The 18,639-nt window shown below is 38.8% G+C and overlaps 1 protein-coding gene across 1 annotated transcript; it reads left to right on the top strand.

The window, feature by feature from the left end:
- The first annotated feature begins 5,484 nt into the window (after positions 1-5,484).
- LOC143881551 (uncharacterized) lies at positions 5,485-18,049 on the top strand. The gene is made up of 8 exons (XM_077384670.1): positions 5,485-5,940; positions 8,372-8,583; positions 9,135-9,416; positions 10,107-10,229; positions 14,766-14,916; positions 15,006-15,238; positions 15,712-15,748; positions 17,759-18,049. The coding sequence occupies exons 1-8, from the start codon at positions 5,610-5,612 to the stop codon at positions 17,887-17,889; spliced, it is 1,500 nt and encodes a 499-aa protein (XP_077240785.1). The 5' UTR covers positions 5,485-5,609; the 3' UTR covers positions 17,890-18,049.
- The last annotated feature ends 590 nt before the right edge of the window (positions 18,050-18,639 follow it).

Here is an 18,639-nt window from a genome sequence, read left to right as displayed (position 1 = left end):
GGCCCGTCCCGATGCAAAGATTTGAAGAAGTAAATGGGTGAAAAGGTGGCTACCAAAAGTAGAAAAAACAATAGTAATCATTACGGTTTATTAGACTTGCTATAGGAGTGGTAAGTTTTAAATGAAAAATTACCAAAAATGGTAATAAAGAAGGAAAATTACAAACAAAATATGACAATTACCAAAAAAAGCTACTCATGAAAAGTTATAAACTTATGACAATTACAGAAAAATTAAAACATTACCGTATTTGTGTTTTGATGGGGCACTCTCGCTTTATGAAAAGTACGGTATGTCCCGCGGATGATCCAAACTGTCCATTAGATGGGCAACAGCCTAAATAGGTTGTGCCCCAAAAATTCATTTCCATAGGTTGATCCTAACCCTCTGATCTGAATGCTAGAGGGTTGATCCTAACCCTCTATAGATCGGAGGGTTAGGATCAACCTATATAAATAACTTTTGGGGTATAATCTATTTAGGCTGTGGTCCATCTAATGGACGGTTTGGATCATCCTACGACGTGGGCCACACCGTACTTTTAATAAAGTGAGAGTGCCCTCATCAAAATACAGTAGTGCTGATAACATTTCCCAAATTAAATTTGCCGAGAATTTCTCCCATTTTTCCTTCAAATTGGAGAAATTTCTTTGGCGAGTTTTGAGGCTGCCACGTCACCGACAAGCGACAGAAATCCACGGCGGTCAAACACCCCATTTTGTTTAAATATCCTACCAAACACACTCGGGCGAATTACTAGAATTACATTCGCTGCTATTTCTCTCAGAATAAGAGAACCAAACAGAGCATTAGGGAACCACATTTTTCACCCCGCAACCACTAGGGAATCACATTTTATAAGCCGAAAGCACTACGGAACCACATTTTCTATGGCGGAACCATTACGGAACCACATTTTATACCTCGAAACCATTAGGGAACCACATTTTTCAACCCGAAACCACTAGGGAACCACATTTTATAAGCCGAAACTACTACGGAACCACATTTTCTACGGCAGAACCATTACGGAACCACATTTTTCACCCCGAAACCATTAGGGAACCACATTTTTCACAACGGAACCAGTAGGGAACCGCATTTTATAAGCCGAAACCACTACGGAACCACATTTTCTACGTCGGAACCATTACAGAACCACATTTTTCACCCCGAAACCACTAGGGAACCACAGTTTTCACCCCGGAACCACCAGGGAACCACATTTTATAAGCCGAAACCACTACGGAACCACATTTTCTACGTTGGAACCATTACGGAACCACATTTTTCACCCCGAAAGCATTACCGAACCACCTTTTTCACCCCGGAACCCCGAAGGATGCCTATTTTATAAGCCGAAACCACTACGGAACCACATTTTCTACGTCAGAACCATTACGGAACCACATTTTTCACCCCGAAACCATTAGTGAACCACCTTTTTCACCCCGGAACCCCGAATGATGCCTATTTTATAAGCCGAAACCACTACGGAATCACATTTTCTACGTCGAAACCATTACGGAAACACATTTTTCACCCCGAAACCATTAGGGAACCACATTTTTCACCCCGCAACCACTAGGGAACCACATTTTATAAGCCGAAACCACTAGGGAACCACATTTTCTATGGCGGAACCATTACGGAACCACATTTTATACCTCGAAACCATTAGGGAACCACATTTTCAACCCGGAACCAGTAGGGATGCCCATTTTATAAGCCGAAACCACTACGGAACCACATTTTCTAAGTCGGAACCATCACGGAACCACATTTTTCACCCCGAAACCATTAGGGAACCACATTTTTCACAACGGAACCAGTAGGTAAGCACATTTTATAAGCCGAAACCACTAGGGAACCACATTTTCTATGGCGGAACCATTACGGAACCACATTTTATACCTCGAAACCATTAGGGAACCACATTTTTCAACCCGGAACCAGTAGGGATGCCCATTTTATAAGCAGAAACCACTACGGAACCACATTTTCTAAGTCGGAACCATCACGGAACCACATTTTTCACCCCGGAACCATTAGGGAACCACATTTTTCACAACGGAACCAGTAGATAAGCACATTTTATAAGCCGAAACCACTAGGGAACCACATTTTCTATGGCGGAACCATTACGGAACCACATTTTATACCTCGAAACCATTAGGGAACCACATTTTTCAACCCGGAACCAGTAGGGATGCCCATTTTATAAGCCGAAACCACTACGGAACCACATTTTCTACGTCGGAACCATTACGGAAACACATTTTTCACCCCGAAACCATTAGGGAACCACATTTTTCACCCCGCAACCACTAGGGAAGCACATTTTATAAGCCGAAACCACTACGGAACCACATTTTCTATGGCGGAACCATTACGGACCACATTTTATACCTCGAAACCATTAGGGAACCACATTTTTCAACCCAAGACCACTAGGGAACCACATTTTTCACCTCGAAACCATTAGGGAACCACATTTTTCACAACAGAACCAGTAGGGAACCACATTTTATAAGCCGAAACCAATACGAAACCACATTTTCTACGTCGGAACCATTACAGTATTACATTTTTCACCCGAAACCATTAGGGAACCACAGTTTTCACCCCGGAACCACTAGGGAACCACATTTTATAACCTGAAACCAGTACGGAACCATATTTTCTACGTCGGAACCATTACAGAACTACATTTTTCACCCTGAAACCATTAGGGACCCACAGTTTTCACCCCGGAACCACTAGGGAACCACATTTTATAAGCCGAAACCACATTTTCTACGTCGGAACCATTACAAAACTACATTTTTCACCCCGAAACCATTAGGGAACCACAGTTTTCACCCCATTAGGGAACCACATTTTATACCTCGAACCCATTAGGGAACCACATTTTTCAGCCCGGAACCAGTAGGGAACCACATTTTATAAGCCGAAACCACTACGGAAGCACATTTTATAAGGCGGAACCATTACGGAACCACATTTTTCACCCCGAAACCATTACGGAACCACATTTTTCACAACGGAACCAGTAGGGAACCACATTTTATAAGCCGAAACCACTACGGAACCACATTTTCTATGGCGGAACCATTACGGAACCACATTTTATATGGCGGAACCATTACGGAACCAAGGCCTAAGTAATGGTTCCAATAAGTTTTAAACACAAATGATACGTCTATGATGACTTTTAAAACCACTAAAATACTGTAATAATATATCAAACACTAGTTCGACTATTGGAACTACAATTTTCAGTCTTGGAACCACTATGTAACCTCTCGAAACCACTAAATTGTGGTTCCAAGGCCTACGTAATGGTTCCAATATGTTCCAAACACTAATGATACAGTCATGATCCCTTTCACAACTAATAAAGTACTCATACAATATACCAACCACTTGGGAACCATAATTTACAGTAATGAAACCATTATTTAACGTCCGAGGAACCACTAAATTGTGGTTCCGAAGCCTAACTATTGGTTCCAAGAGTCCAAGTATACATACGAATCCAATCAGGCTTTTCTCTACACACAGAGAGAGAGAGAGAGAGTTATAGAGAGAGAGAGAGAGAGTTACAGAGAGAGAGAGAGAGAGAGAGAGAGAGAGAGAGAGAGAGAGATAAACATGGTAATATCCAAACAAATAAGCTGGTAGACCATGACAACATGAAAAAACCTCACAAATAACATAAAAAAAATGAAAACCCAAGAAATCATGAAAACATGAAAACATGAAAACAAAAGAATATGTAAACCCTTTTCAACTAGAGGAGAATGGCCATACTTGGAGTTTGATTATCAACCAAGAAATAATGGTGTTTTCTTCCCAAACGACTGTCTGTTATTCACGTTGGATGAGCTACCAAGGTATCCAACAATGGTGGTATTTCACGTTGGAACTTCACTTGGGAAGAAGAAAGAAAAAGAGAAGGTGGTAGGTGAAATATCATAGGGAAACGAACTTATCAAAAGGGTGGGAAAAACCAAGGGGTATATATGTCCTAAAAACCTATTTTCGTACCCTGACAGCCCCTTTCCTATAATTTTGAAAACTCTACCCTTACTTCACAATATTATGAAATCTTTGCATTTTCGTAACAAATTTTCCTTTCAACTATAGGCGTGGAAGTGGATGTGTCAGAAACTAGAGGGGGTGTAAATGTAATTTTTCCTAAACTAAAACTGTGTGGAATCAGACATAGAGAGAGAGAGAGAGAGAGAGAGAGAGAGAGAGAGAGAGAGAGAGTACATACTCTGTTCAGAAGTCGAACCATTCATTATTTCAAAAGTTACAGGTAATTTCTCATGAGGAAATAGGTAAGGTTGAATAAATGTGAGGTTTAAACCTCTGGTGAGTAACTAGTGGTAAACTAAACTGAGGGCCAGATTGGGTGTCAGATTCAATTTATGTGCAAGTTTACACACAAACTGCATCCAAAAACCAATTGAATTGCACCCAAAAAGAATCCCTAAATTACATAAAATCATGAAAGTAAATCCAAACTATCCCCAAGATGAACCCAATAATCACCGGAAAAAAATGGCTAGAACAATTCTTTTTTTTTTTTTAGCTTAACCATTCCCAAAAAGTGAATGGCAAATATTAGAGCAACGGAGTCTCCAAAGAACTTAGACCACCTCCACATATCAAGCACATGCATATGAATGCATGCTTAAACAAAGGCATACAAGTTGAAATTAGATGTGTATACATGTAACAGGAAAAAGAAGACTTAGGCCCTGTTTGAATTTTCTGGAAAAAAATGGAAAAGAAAAAGGTTTTCAGAATTTCCATTGGTATGATTACACATGAAAAAAGAAGTAACTTGAACCACCTTAGTTCGAGTTTTATTACAGGGACCTTTAATTTAGGGAGATGATATATTCAACTGGTTTTAAAAATCCAGAAGGAACAGGGCCTACTAACAAGTGTGAAATATCAAAGGTAGGCCTACTACTGAAGGTGAGCCTACCCTGAATTCCATTTTACAACTATGACATGCCAAGAGAAGGCCTATAGCATGAATTTCATTTTACAACTATGACATGCCAAGAGAAGGTCCACTGTCTTTTATTTAACGTGTATAACAAATTGAGAGTGAGGTCACCATGTATTTCACTTCACAAGTGAGTAACACAAGGGGCACCATGTATCTCAATTTAGGCGTGAGGCATATTGAGAGTGAGCTTACAATATGTTGTGTAACACACCAAGGATGAACACATCTTGTGTTTCACCTCACATATGTGTGCCACACTAAGAATGGGCCCAAAATCTGTACCATATTAGAGGTGTGACATAACGAGGATGGACCCACCATGTTTGGCATACAAAGATTAATCCCACTCTCTATTTCATTTAACAAGTGTACTAAACCAATTGGATGGTCTAGATTCATGGTCATTTGTTCGGACATTGATGGTCGACATGGCTTATACACCAAGCTTTCATCTATAGCAACATGGGCATCGTTTTACGTTTATTTCTCAACCCCAGAAGAATACGAGCGATTATTTCTCAACCCCAGAAGTAAACGAGCAAGAGAGATTTTCTTGTGTTGATCATTTTTTAACGGAATAATGAAGTTTTCAATCCAAACCCATGAGGGGATTTTCTCACCGTCTATCATCCCTTTCTCATCCCCTCAACAGAACAATCGATCAGCGCCAACTCCAATTTCAAATTTCAGAAGTGGGTCTCACTTCCAACGGCTAGTTTTAGAAGAACCCAAAAAGGGTTGTGCAAGATGGGGTCTGAAAGCAATATCTTACATGGGGGAGGGGGATTCTCCGTGCAAGGAACTTCGAAGGATTCTCAAGTCACCGGGGATTCATCAGGGCCCTGCTTGTTTCGATGCTCTTAGTGCAAAACTTGTGGAGAGTGCAGGATTTCAGTTCTGTTTTATGAGTGGTATGAGCTTGCTTTTAGCTAAGAAGAAGAAAAATTGTTCTTTCTGATTCTATTCTTATTAACGTATGCCGTTGATGCTTGGAAATGTTATTTCAATGGTTGAAAACCTTACATATTCCAAAAAATAAAAATTAGAAATTAGGTTTGTCAAAATGGGTCAATTGAACAGTGGCTCATTTAAAACTAATATGAAATTATCAAAAACGGATAAAAAGAAGAAAATTTGTTGTTTCTTATTGTATTCTTATAAACGTATGACTTTGATTTGTTTCATGAGTGTTTGTTTAGATGTGTTTCTTTCTTTTCTTCCTTTTATTTTGGCTATGAGAATATCCTTTTTGTTCTTTGTTATTTCAATGGTTGAAAATCTTACATGGGAGAGTATCTTTTCATTTCAACAAATAAAAAATAGGTTTGTCAAAATGGGTATTTTAGAATATATTAGATCAGATCTAGAAAGAACAAATATAGTTGTTTATAGTTAGTTACACACATGTTTCATGTTTTTCATGTAAACCACTTGTAAACGTCTATATAAACATGCAAAGTGTAGGGAATCTAACCGGGTAGAACTCACCCCTAAAAGCTAGCCATTAGAGGGAGGGTGCCCATTCCCTTATAACCCATCCCCATCCATTTCACTTATCCGATTTGGGACTATTTATTTTTGCCTGGAACCCCAACAATTTCCCCCTCCACACGGAAGCATCGTGGACAATCTCGCCCCTCCACGCAGCGGCAACGTGGGGACCATGAGATAACTACACTGGGATTTCCAAGATCTTCCCCGAGGGACATTCCCGCCCTCGGAGGAAAACTGGGGTTACCACACCTGAGCTCTGGTACCATTTGTAGGGAATTTAACCGGGTAGAACTCACCCCTAAAAGCTAGCCATTAGAGCGAGGGTGCCCATTCCATTATAACCCATCACCATCCATTTCACTTATTCGATGTGGGACTATTTGCGTTTGCGTGGAACCCCAACACAAAGAAACCCAAGATTGTACTGGGTTTTCTCTGCATTTCCATGCTCTTTTACAATTGAATAGTGGCTCATGTAAAACTAATCTGAAATTTTCGGGCATTAGATTTGAGATTTGAGATGCCCTTTAAAATGAATTCAAATTATGGGACAGTCTAACACTCAAATGAAAACCTTCCTTTTTTGCAAGCACATATGCTTTCTTTTTATGTATTTACTTTTTCTTCTTTTGAGGGGCATGGAAGGAATCCATATACTGTTAATTTAGTATGTGAATACTATTATCATTTGTCGGATGATAAATTCATAGCATGCATGGGATTAATCGCTCTACATCATTTATTATTTTGTATTCGATCCGTATGCTGTTGAATCTTTTCCACCAATGGAATTTATTTTATTTCTTTTTTCATTTGTCTTTCTAGTCAATTGTAATTTGTTAGCATCATAAAGCAGCGGGGCAGTGAAAGATACACACAGTAGATTGTCAATCCCTAGACCTAATTTCTTGTTATATATTCATTGGAAACATTCCGTACCCACTTTTGGAAAGTGGGTTTTCACTTGGGTTGCGTATCTAGAATTAAATGTATTTATTTTTTGGGTAGGAATCCTACCCTAGGATTAAACTTGCATCATGTAAGGAATGAATCTGTTGGAATCATTCACAGTACCAACCCATACTGCTTCAGGCTATATATATGGTTGAAGACGATTCGTTGTTTAGGTTTCCATTTTCTTTTTCTTTTTGATCAATGGAAAAGAAAATTGTATCAAAAGAAATACAGATACACCAAATCAAGATTGACAATGGACATACACACCCAACTCATAATAGAGCTGCAAGAGATGCCAAAATTCACAATTTAGTTCACTTTACGCTTCAACTCTCAGATGCACACGTGGAGTCCCCTTCTGTCCAAGATGCTGAGAAGAGAAAGTGTGCAATCAAATTGACTCTAGTACAAAGCATAGTTTTAAAACTCCCTCTTGCCATTGTGGACTCCTGCGAGTCGACTCCCATTTCTCTTGGCCGCGTTCTGTGTTTTTCCCTATGTACCCGCATCCACGTTTTTAAACACGGGTACAAAGAGAAAGAATTTCTTCCAATGAAAAAATGATAACTTATGTCATTTGAGAAAACACCCCCAATCTTATCAAGCCCTTAGTTTCTGTCAATTTCATGGGAATGAGTGCATTGCCATTGAAGTCAAGCTTCACATAACCCCTTTATGGGGCTCCGACTCTTAAAGTGGACAAATTGCAGGTAATCCTTTCATAGGCCTGTCCAATTTTAAGTAGAACTGTGGAAGACCGAATTGCTTCAAATAGTGTCATAAGATATTTTCTACAGATTTTGAGAAATTACAATTCATTGCTAGGTTTCATTTCTATCCATTTCAGACTAGAGGACAAAGTTTCTGACTCTAACTGTGATTTTCTTTCAGGATTTTCGGTTTCAGCTGCTAGGTTGGGATTGCCAGACGTTGGTCTTATTTCCTATGGAGAAATGGTAAATCAAGGTCATCAGATTACACAAGCTGTATCAATCCCTGTAATCGGGGACGGGGACAATGGATATGGAAATCATATGAATGTGAAGAGAACTGTCAAAGGGTTTATTAAAGCTGGTTTTGCAGGGATAATTCTTGAAGACCAGGTGCATATTCCGTAACTGTTCCTATCTGTATAAGATCCTTTTCTTCTGGTTCAATTATCACAGCTAGTTGTTTTAATCCTTTTTAAGTGCATTTTTTTTCCTTTTCTATTTTATACCTTTGTTCATAATCATGATCACAGTTCTACTGTATTTTTTTTTTACAATTGTTGACAATTTTTGTAGGATGATATTTTTTTTACAAATTCTAGCGAAATCTGGCATGTAAGCATATTGAATAAATACTTCTCATTCAACTATATACAAGTTGAGTTAGAGGTATCAAAATGAACCTGAAAGCTTCATCGAATTCAGATTTGAATAAATATTATGTGCGCTTAATTCACTGCATTTTCTATGTATTTTTTATAATAAGTGGGTGGGGTTACTATCCCTTGTCTACTATGTGGAAGATTCCTACATACTATATGCAGAATACTTAACTACTTGAATCTTGACTATAATTGGCAAAATTCAGATGTGTGACGACTGTCTTATTTCTGCATTTGTTCTCTTTAAGTCTTTTCATGCTAACATTACTACATCATGAAAAGGTATCGCCAAAAGCTTGCGGCCATACCCAGGGGAGAAAAGTGGTTCCTAGAGAGGAGGCGGTGATGCGTATAAAAGCAGCAATTGATGCTCGAAAGGAGAGTGGCTCTGACATTGTTATCATAGCAAGGACTGATGCTTGCCAAGCTATATCCTTGGAAGAATCGCTTTGGAGAGCACGGGCGTTTGCTGATAACGGAGCAGATGTTCTTTTCATTGATGCACTTTCTTCAAGAGAAGAGATGAAAGCCCTCTGTGAGATTTCTCCTCTACTTCCAAAAATGGTACATTATTTAATCTCTCGCTTGATGTTGGCCTTTAAGGATAAACCATGTGTTCATTCGTAAAATCCAACATGTGAACGGCATATTCCAATTTTCGTATTAGAGTGTCACATACATCACTACAGGATATTTGTAGTGGAGAAGTGTCATATTCATTCTAATTTAGTAGTTTCTTAGTATAAATGAAGGCATAACAAAAATTGACGCTAGGTTTTTGTGGTGTTACCTTCAACTGTCTATGTAATCGAGAATTAGATTAACATACTTATAGTTATTTGATTTAGGTCTTGGATTTGCCACCTACATGGTTTCTCTACAAAGTGTACATGCTTAGTGTCCATGTAAAATCACGGCCATACAAATGTTAACAAACCGGGAATACTACGTAAGCCTCACTTTGAATCTACAGTATAGTTGAGAGCCAGAACCAGCTATAACAAAATCCAGCAACAGTTTGTGTGGCGGTTAATATTAGCATCACTAGTTTATAAACCAAATTTGAAACCTTTGCTCAATATTAGAATCCCTAGTTTATAAACCATATTTGGAACCTTTGTTCATCTGACTTGGCTTAAATCCATCTTTTTTGAAGGTGTCAATTTTTTTTATCAAAATATTTTCTCTTCATCATTTTTGCATAACCAAAAAAATGCAATGAAAAGTACTAAAGCATTTTGTCTACTTGTGTAGGCCAACATGCTTGAAGGTGGGGGCAAGACTCCAATATTGAATCCTATTGAACTTGAGGAGATCGGGTTTAAAATAGTTAGCTATCCACTATCCTTGATTGGGGTTTCCATCCAGGCAATGCAGGTGAAATCTTTTCCTCTTACTTACTTGGTCTGATAATATTTTTGAATAAAATTCTGTGAATTAAATGTTTCATGGTGTGGGTGTTTTTATATCCTATCCTTCAGAATTTAGATTCAATTTTGTGCTTAAAGCATGGTGGTACGGTGAAAATATCTTTGTATCTACTATATTTACCTCATTCATGTTTTTCATTTGACAGTTAATGCATGATTTCTCAGCTTGATGTCATCTTGTTACATCATTTATGGAGATTTTGGCTATACTAATTTGGCCTTGCAAAATTGTTTAGTATTCATCGGTTTAATGGGATTGCTTGGTTGAATGGTCACTGTTCTCAGTACAAAAGGCTATAAAATTCTCAACCTAAATCCAGTTGAGGTAAGCCACCTAGTCCAGCTGAAGGGAGATATTTCAATTCAATTGCTAAGCTAACTTTATGATAAGTCAGACCAAATGAGTTTACTAGTTTCCAGTGAGAATTTTATAGCCTTTTTCCTCAATTTGTGCATTTTCTAGTGCATGTTAGACCTATCCATATGGGTGTTGTATCCTGTGAGATATTAAGTCTAAATGTCCAAGGTGCTTCTTTTGGAGGGAGGTGAGCCTCAATCCTTGAGGCAGTGGGTATGACCTTGAATGACAATTATGAAAAATTAGAAAAAATATAAAGAGGCAAATATAGTGTAGACTAGAACCAGCAAACACCGGTAAATATGTCTTTTTTTCTTTTATTGGTAGATATGGTTAGTTTTGACAGACTGGATCCTGTTACAAGGGGAGCTTTTGGACCAAATCACGTTACACGCCCTTAGACAAGTGGCACTCTCCCGCTTTGCAAAGATGTTGACTTAAAAATGAAAATGTACATAGCTACATATGATCCCACTACAATGACCACTATGAGTTCAGATTTCAGGACAGGGATAGATTTATTTGTGGCTAGTAGATGCAGGGATGGAAAATAAAAAAACTGAGGATTCACAATCCACAAGAAAATCTCCACATTTAGATGGTTAAAATCCCACTTGTATATGCGCCAACACCATATAATATATTGTGATGGTCAGTGATATTCTCCCAGATGGCTCTAGCACGTGATCAAATACATAAGGGTCTGTTTGGATGCAGATAGTTACCTAGTAATATAGATCATCCAGATCTGAAAGAAATTCTTTGAGGGTTATTCCTACAATTAGTCCCATTGATCTTGCACGAGATCCACCAATTTGAGTACAAATCTAAACCTGTTGAACCACAACTGTGAGCTTCTTTTTTAAACTGATTGCCTGGTGCAGTTAGAACTGCTCGGGTCTCATCCTTTGCAAACAAAGCTTCCGCTCCATAAGTCTACATCTGCTGGTATCAGAGCTAGTCTTGTAGAAGTTCCATCTCTTCTACAGTTCCTGAAAATTTAACAAGATCCTGGATTTGAGAGGTAAGGTCAAGTGATCTTTCTACGACAGTTTAAGATGTAGTTTTGGAAATTCAATCTAGTTCCCCTAAGTTGTTGTCAGCTCCAGTGGATTTTTGAGGTTCTTGAATTTTTTTAATGCTTCTGCTGCTCGACTTCCAGTAAGTCTGGTTACAATTTGGATCTGAGTGTTGAAATTTTCTAAAGATTGCAACTACCTTCAATCCATAAACCATGAAGTTGCAAACCAATTTTTTCAGTTCAGATCTGAACTGAAACCTGGACTGATCCACAACCAATTTAATCATCACTAAACGAGTTTAATGTTCATGGTAGAAACAGACAAACAGTATTGCTTGGTTTTTGTTGCTGGACTACTTGTCGACATTGGAGTTCATCTGAAGCTTGAAAGCCCAGTTGAACAACTGCCACAGATGGAATAAGTTTGAATTAGTTTGCTGAAATGCAGAATTTTAGCGCATTGGATTACAAGAGCCTCATTTCAGAATTGAGGGAACTGAATTAGATTTGGTCATAAACTGTGTACACCAGCAAAGCTAAAATTGTTGAAATTTGTTAGCAGAGATATATCTGCCATTTTGTTGCTTTCAGTTTCTTCAATTATCCAGAATTTCAAATTATCCTTGAGTCCAGATTTGATATGAACTTTTCTAAGTAGAATAGGGATTTCCAAGTCAGTAACATTTTGGAATTTACGAGGACAACAACCATCAGAATTCAGAAAAGATTGCTTGTTCCCGCGGTCCTTGCAAAATCACTGCTACACTGCAATATTTTGTGTCCAATCAGTGACAAGCACGGGGCCATCGAGCTGGAACTTGTTTGAAACTTACCACAGTTCAGAAAGCGAGCCGAGCCATATCAACGACACTTGAGGTAGAGATCTGTGATTGACTTGATCAACGGTAAGATCAACTCGATCTCATCATGGAGCAGATTGATCAGCTATGGGCTGTATATGGTCCTGCGGCCTGTTCGCAGAGGTGGCTGTAAAAGGTCCGTGAGGACTAATGGGCTGAGTTTTGGGCTTAATAGAAGAAAATCACTGAGTTGTGCCGAGGCCCGCCAAGAATGGGAGGCCAGTCTTGATACAAAGATGAGTGAGATCAAGTTTCTCATGGAGCACTCCCTTATAGTTGCATCCTCCCTTATAGTTGCATCATCCCCTCCGCATGACGAGGCCATTAGTGAGGAGGAAGACATTGATACCTCAAATACTGCTGTTGAGAATTCGTTGGGAGAGCAGCCAAAGGGTAGCATTGAGGCCCAGGATATGTTGACAGGACTTGTTGAATGAGGGGAGGTCGTAGAGAGCCAGTCAGAGAGGCTATTGACAGCAGAGCTTGTTGCGCATGCAGAGGAGGATCTTATTGACCTGATTGGTATGATAAAGGTAAGGACAGTAATGACAGGTGTGGGGATAGTGGGCAGAAATTGACCCTTCAGGGGTAGATGCCACCCTTGTTGTGGATCAAGGTAGGGCTGTCCTACGGTCCTACCTAAGCAATTTTGTAGTAGAGGGAGACAGAAAGGCATTTGGGTGATGAGAGAACTATTGGGCAGAAAACTTATATAATATTCAGGAAAAAACAGGGGAAGAGTGCCATTAGGTCTGACCTGGTAGTGATGTGCGGCCCGGCCATGATTCATTAAAATCCATCCTTTGGATTGCTAAATCCTTCACTGTATGCCTTTTGAGAATTAATGAGAGAAATGGGAGGCTTGTTTCATAATTTTTCATTTGTTAATGCTTTCTAATTTCTATTCTCGACTGACCTCGCTATAAGCATCTAGCAATGGAGGGAGCATTTTGTAGTATTGGTCAAAAAACTTATTGGTCAGAAAACTTATATAATATTCAGGTAAAAACTTTTTTTTTTTTTTTGAATGGTCTAAAAAATGGTAAGAGCTCAGGCGTGTTATTATCAACTTTGATCTAGTTGGAACAGTGGGGTTCAGGTAAAAACTATTGGTCAGAAAACTTATATAATATTCAGGTAAAAACAGGGGAAGAGTGCCATTAGGTCTGACCTCGTAGTGACGTGTGGCCCAGCCATGATTCATTAAAATCCATCCTTTTGGATTGCTAAATCCTTCACTGTAAGCCTTTTGAGAATTAATGAGAGAAATGACGGCTTGTTTCATAATTTCTCAATTGTTAGTGTTTTCTAATTTCTATTCCTTACTGACCTCGCTATAAGCATGTAGCTTTTGTTCTACAGGGCTCATTGACTGTTAAAGTCTGAATTCTCCAGGTTTGCCAAAAGAGAGCTCCAAAATAATTTTTATGCAGTTTGAAACTTAGACAAAAACGGCACTGAGTGTCTGACACTGTGACCCTGGAAAGCCAGGACCCAGTAACATGCCTGTATGATATGATAACATCAAAATATTTATACTCAGCTCAGCTCAACTCAACTCAACTAAGCCTTTGTCCCAACCATAGTTAGCAAAACGTGATTCGGCAAAAAAATGGGACTGCAAAAATTCGAGTTTAATACGGTACCGGTTTAAAAAAACATACTAAAAAAAATGGAAACACAAGAAAATGAGTTTAAAATTTTGTCATTTACAAAATATGGTGGGGGTAAAATTGGAAAGTTGGCCAAAAAATGCTTTTAAAACGCATTTTAAACGTGTTTAAAACATTTGCCTTCCGTTTTTTTTCAACGTAAAAGTTTTACACGAGTATTAAATGACGCACCATTTAAACGAGTTTTTTTTTTTATTATAAAAAAAACGCCGTTTAAAACGGAGTTTTGCTAACTATGGTCCCAACCTAGTTGGGGAACATCAAAATATTTATAATTATAAAAATATTCGTTTATGAGCATAATATATAGAGCAATGTATCTACCTAAAACATAACTACTAATAGTATAAAATTAATGCCAAATTACAAGAAAAAGGATAAATTAAAGTTTTTCCCAGATATCTATAATCGAAGTGAATTTGACACTGCAACATTTTTAAAAATTTCTGTCGTGTCACATAGCTTATGACAATTTCTTTCGAGGGACATGCGTCTGTTCTCTTTACTCAAATTAACTTGCTATTTTTTTTTTTGGAAGTATGATTAAGCAACTTTGTGGAAATATTTGCAGGACGCACTTGCTGCAATAAAAGGTGGTCGCCTCCCTCCTCCTGGAACCATGCCATCTTTCGAAGAAATCAAGGAAATCATAGGATTCAATGCTTACTATGAAGAAGAAAAGCGCTATAGTACCATTCCCAGTCAACGATCTTTCCAAAGAGGTGGACAGCAGATCTCTCATTTCTTTAGCATCAACTACATACATCTCTCCTAATTCCCTCCTAATCCATTACATTTCATTTACATATAGGTTATTTACCAGCTGCCAGCAATCGTTTCAGTATATCACCCGTAAACCGAGATGATACTGAGCAAAGAAATGAAGGCTCGAGAGATCCTGTTGTTGAAGTGATAAACCCATATGTGTATGATAACTATGGTACAGATGATTCAAAAGATCCTTTCTCTGGGACCTGGTCTCGCACATTGAGAATCAAAATCACTGGAAGGAATGGACTTGAGAAGCTTGATGTCAGAATTCCTGTAAGATTCCATTTTCTTATTAGGGATACAAATGTACTATATTGCATTCAATTCATTTGTGATCACAGTGTGTCCATTTTTGCTCTAGTCGTGCATTCCATGGAAGCACACATGCATGTGAACATTCTCAAATATATGCATAACTACTATAGTAAATCATACAGTTACATAAATGAAGAGCCTCTTTGGTTACCTCAATAATTATTTCCACATAATTTTATATACACATGATTTTGAATTTAAACATGATTTGCAAATAATTGTTAAAATGGTTTTATAAATCATATGATTAATGGCATCTGAAGAGGCCTTAATGTCCCAATCATAAATAAGATGTACTCAAAATAATCTTATTTGCAAACAAGGACGTATTTTGGCAGCATCCAAAGAGGTCTGAACTCTGCATTTTTACGAGTACAATATAATCATATTAGTAAGATTATGTTCTAATAATCCATAATATATTTTTACAGGCTGGGTTCTTAGAAGGAATCACAAGTATAATTCCAGGTATTATATTCTCAACCAGACATTATAATTGAAAACACACACACACACACACACACGCAAGTATTCAATCCCACGCTATTAGGGCTGGCAACGGGGCGGGTCGGGGCCGGATGTTGGGGTCCCCTACCCCTTCCCCTATGCGGGGAATTTCCCCCCTCCCCTTCCCCTCCCCTCTGCGGGGATGGTGGGGAATCCCCCTCCCCTCCCCGCGGGGAATATCTAATCCCCTTCCCCTCCTCGCATCCTTCGGGGATAAAATCCCCGCCCCGCCCCGCCCCAACATCACCCACTCTTTAGTCATTGATACACTAATGCTGGGTGTCCCTAATCAACTTGATCCAATTTCAATATATAAAAATGTTATAAACTAACAATCGATAGGCTAGCTGTTAATTAAATTAGCAAGAGATTGGTATAAGAAGTTTGTCTTCTCTTCTTTATATATTGATTGAAATGCTGGGCAGCAACGAACGTCCAGATTTCACTTGTTTGCAGTGTTTTTTTACTTGAAGATTTAATAAGAGAGGGCAGATCCATATTCGGGATTTGTGTGTGGACGATGGATGGATGGACCCATTGGACCGACAATAGCTGTTGTTGGATGATGGGATTTCTGCACATTGCTAATTGGATTCGATCCAACTTCAATTTTAGATCAAGTGGTATTATAGCCTGCCACTTAGAGTACCCAACATCCAAACCCCATTTTGGATCATTAATTTTGGGAAATGTTATGAGCACTACTGTATTCTGATGATCGCACTCCTGACTTTATTAAAAGTAAGGTATGGCCCGCACCATAGGATGATCCAAACCGTCCATTAGATGGTGCACACCCTAAATAGGTTGCGCCCAAAAAATCATTTCCTTAGGTTGATCCTAACTCTCCAATCTGTAGAGGTACTGAATGATCCTATTCCTCTATAGATCGGAGGGTTAGGATCAACCTATGGAAATGATTTTTGGGGCACAACCTATTTAGGGTGTGCCCCATCTAATGGATGGTTTGGATCAACGTATGGTGCGGGCCATACATAAAATGCAATTTATTTTGGCTACCGATGTTGGCACTACGACATTTTGATAATTGCATACACTCACTCACTCAGCTTGTCTTTATTATTTCAACATCTGTCAAAAGGTTATTATAGTTTCCAAAATGCTCTCAGAAGCTAATTAAAAGGAAAAGACAAGCTAAGTCTATGTTTGGGGGAATCTTGTAGCCGATCCACAGAGTTTCTAGTAGTTTTCCTAAAAAAAAAACACTTAAAAATATACAAAAAAATGGCATTGATTAACGGGGCGGGGTGGGGAGGGGACAACTCCATCCCCTTCCCCTTCCCCTCCCCACACCGGGGAATTTTTTAAATCCCCTTCCCCTTACCCTTCCCCTCTCAAATCGGGGAATCCCCTCCCCAAACGGGGCGGGGCGGGGCGGATCCCCGCTTTTTCGGGTGAAATTGCCAGCCCTACACGCTATGCATGGATGTAAAATGGTGGGCCCCACTCCATCAAAGCATGAGGTGTAAAATGGTGGGCTCCAGTCAAATGCATAGGTTTGGGTAGAGTCACTGGACCCCACCTCATCAATAACATTAGTGGTAAAATGGTGGGCCTCACCTTATGCATAGGTTTGGGTAGAGACGGTGGGGCCCCCCATGCTAGGCATGGTCGTCAAATATTGAGCCCCAACCCATCATTGCCTGAGGTGTAGACTAGTGGTTCCCATGATATGCATGGGTTTGGATAGAGTTGATGGGTCCACCAGATCAAGTGTAAAATGATGGGCCCTACCCATGCTTTTCTTGGGTATAAAATATGGTTCCCCACCCCATCAAAACATGGTGTAGGGGAAAATGTTTTCCAGAAAAACCTTTTCTGGAAAAGGCAAATGACACTTGGAAAGAAACATGCTTAGTATAGAGATAGATAGATAGATAGATATAACTCGAATTCTGAGCACTAAGCAGAACTTTTTGGCCTTTTTTCTTCTCTTTTTCTGTTCCGCAGGTTTGATGGGTGTAAATCTCAAGGCAATATTAGATGATGCAACCAAGGAGGCAGGTGGTAATCCTCAGAGAGGGACATTGTTAGATTTTAATGATGCCATGGGTGACAGGATTCAGGTTTTTCTGGGGTGAATCCATTTGCAATCCATCTCTGTTAAAGTGGAGCTGATGATGAAATGGTGCATATTTCATGAGCAATTTGATATTCCACCCATACTTGTAGAAAACAGATACGATGCTTGTATCTAGTAATTGGACGGTTAAGATCATTTAATCCATTTGCTTTGCAATAGTCATCTTGGTCTTCTTCTTCTTCTTTTTTTCTAATTAAAATATAATTTTTTAAAACAAATCACATTACTCAGTTTGATTTACTAATCGTTTGCATACTGCTTGTTTTTTTTTTTTTTTAGCTTAACCATTACCAAAATGTGAATGGCAAATATTAGAGCAACGGAGTCTCCAAAGAACTTAGACCACCTCCACATATCAAGCACATGCATATGAATGCATGCTTAAACAAAGGCATACAAGTTGAAATTAGATGTGTATACATGTAACAGGAAAAAGAAGACTTAGGCCCTGTTTGAATTTTCTGGAAAAAAATGGAAAAGAAAAAGGTTTTCAGAATTTCCATTGGTATGATTACACATGAAAAAGGAAGTAACTTGAACCACCTTAGTTCGAGTTTTATTACAGGGACCTTTAATTTAGGGAGATGATATATTCAACTGGTTTTAAAAATCCAGAAGGAACAGGGCCTACTAACAAGTGTGAAATATCAAAGGTAGGCCTACTACTGAAGGTGAGCCTACCCTGAATTCCATTTTACAACTATGACATGCCAGGAGAAGGCCTATAGCATGAATTTCATTTTACAAC

Source organism: Tasmannia lanceolata, unplaced genomic scaffold (assembly GCF_043159265.1).
Source record: "Tasmannia lanceolata isolate RefF3 unplaced genomic scaffold, GAP_Taslan_0.1 ptg000007l, whole genome shotgun sequence".
Taxonomy (NCBI): Eukaryota; Viridiplantae; Streptophyta; class Magnoliopsida; order Canellales; family Winteraceae; genus Tasmannia; species Tasmannia lanceolata.
Note: the sequence above shows the minus strand (reverse complement) of the source record. Positions and strands in the feature narration are given on the sequence as shown.

What these genes read in the sequence shown, in the direction of transcription:
- LOC143881551 (XM_077384670.1), top strand. Translation starts at nt 5,610, where the DNA reads ATGAAGTTTTCAATCCAAACCCATGAGGGGATTTTCTCACCGTCTATC. An exon ending in CTCCTCTACTTCCAAAAATG is followed by an intron (nt 9,417 to 10,106) that starts GTACATTATTTA and finishes CTACTTGTGTAG; the next exon opens with GCCAACATGCTTGAAGGTGG. An exon ending in TTTCCATCCAGGCAATGCAG is followed by an intron (nt 10,230 to 14,765) that starts GTGAAATCTTTT and finishes AAATATTTGCAG; the next exon opens with GACGCACTTGCTGCAATAAA.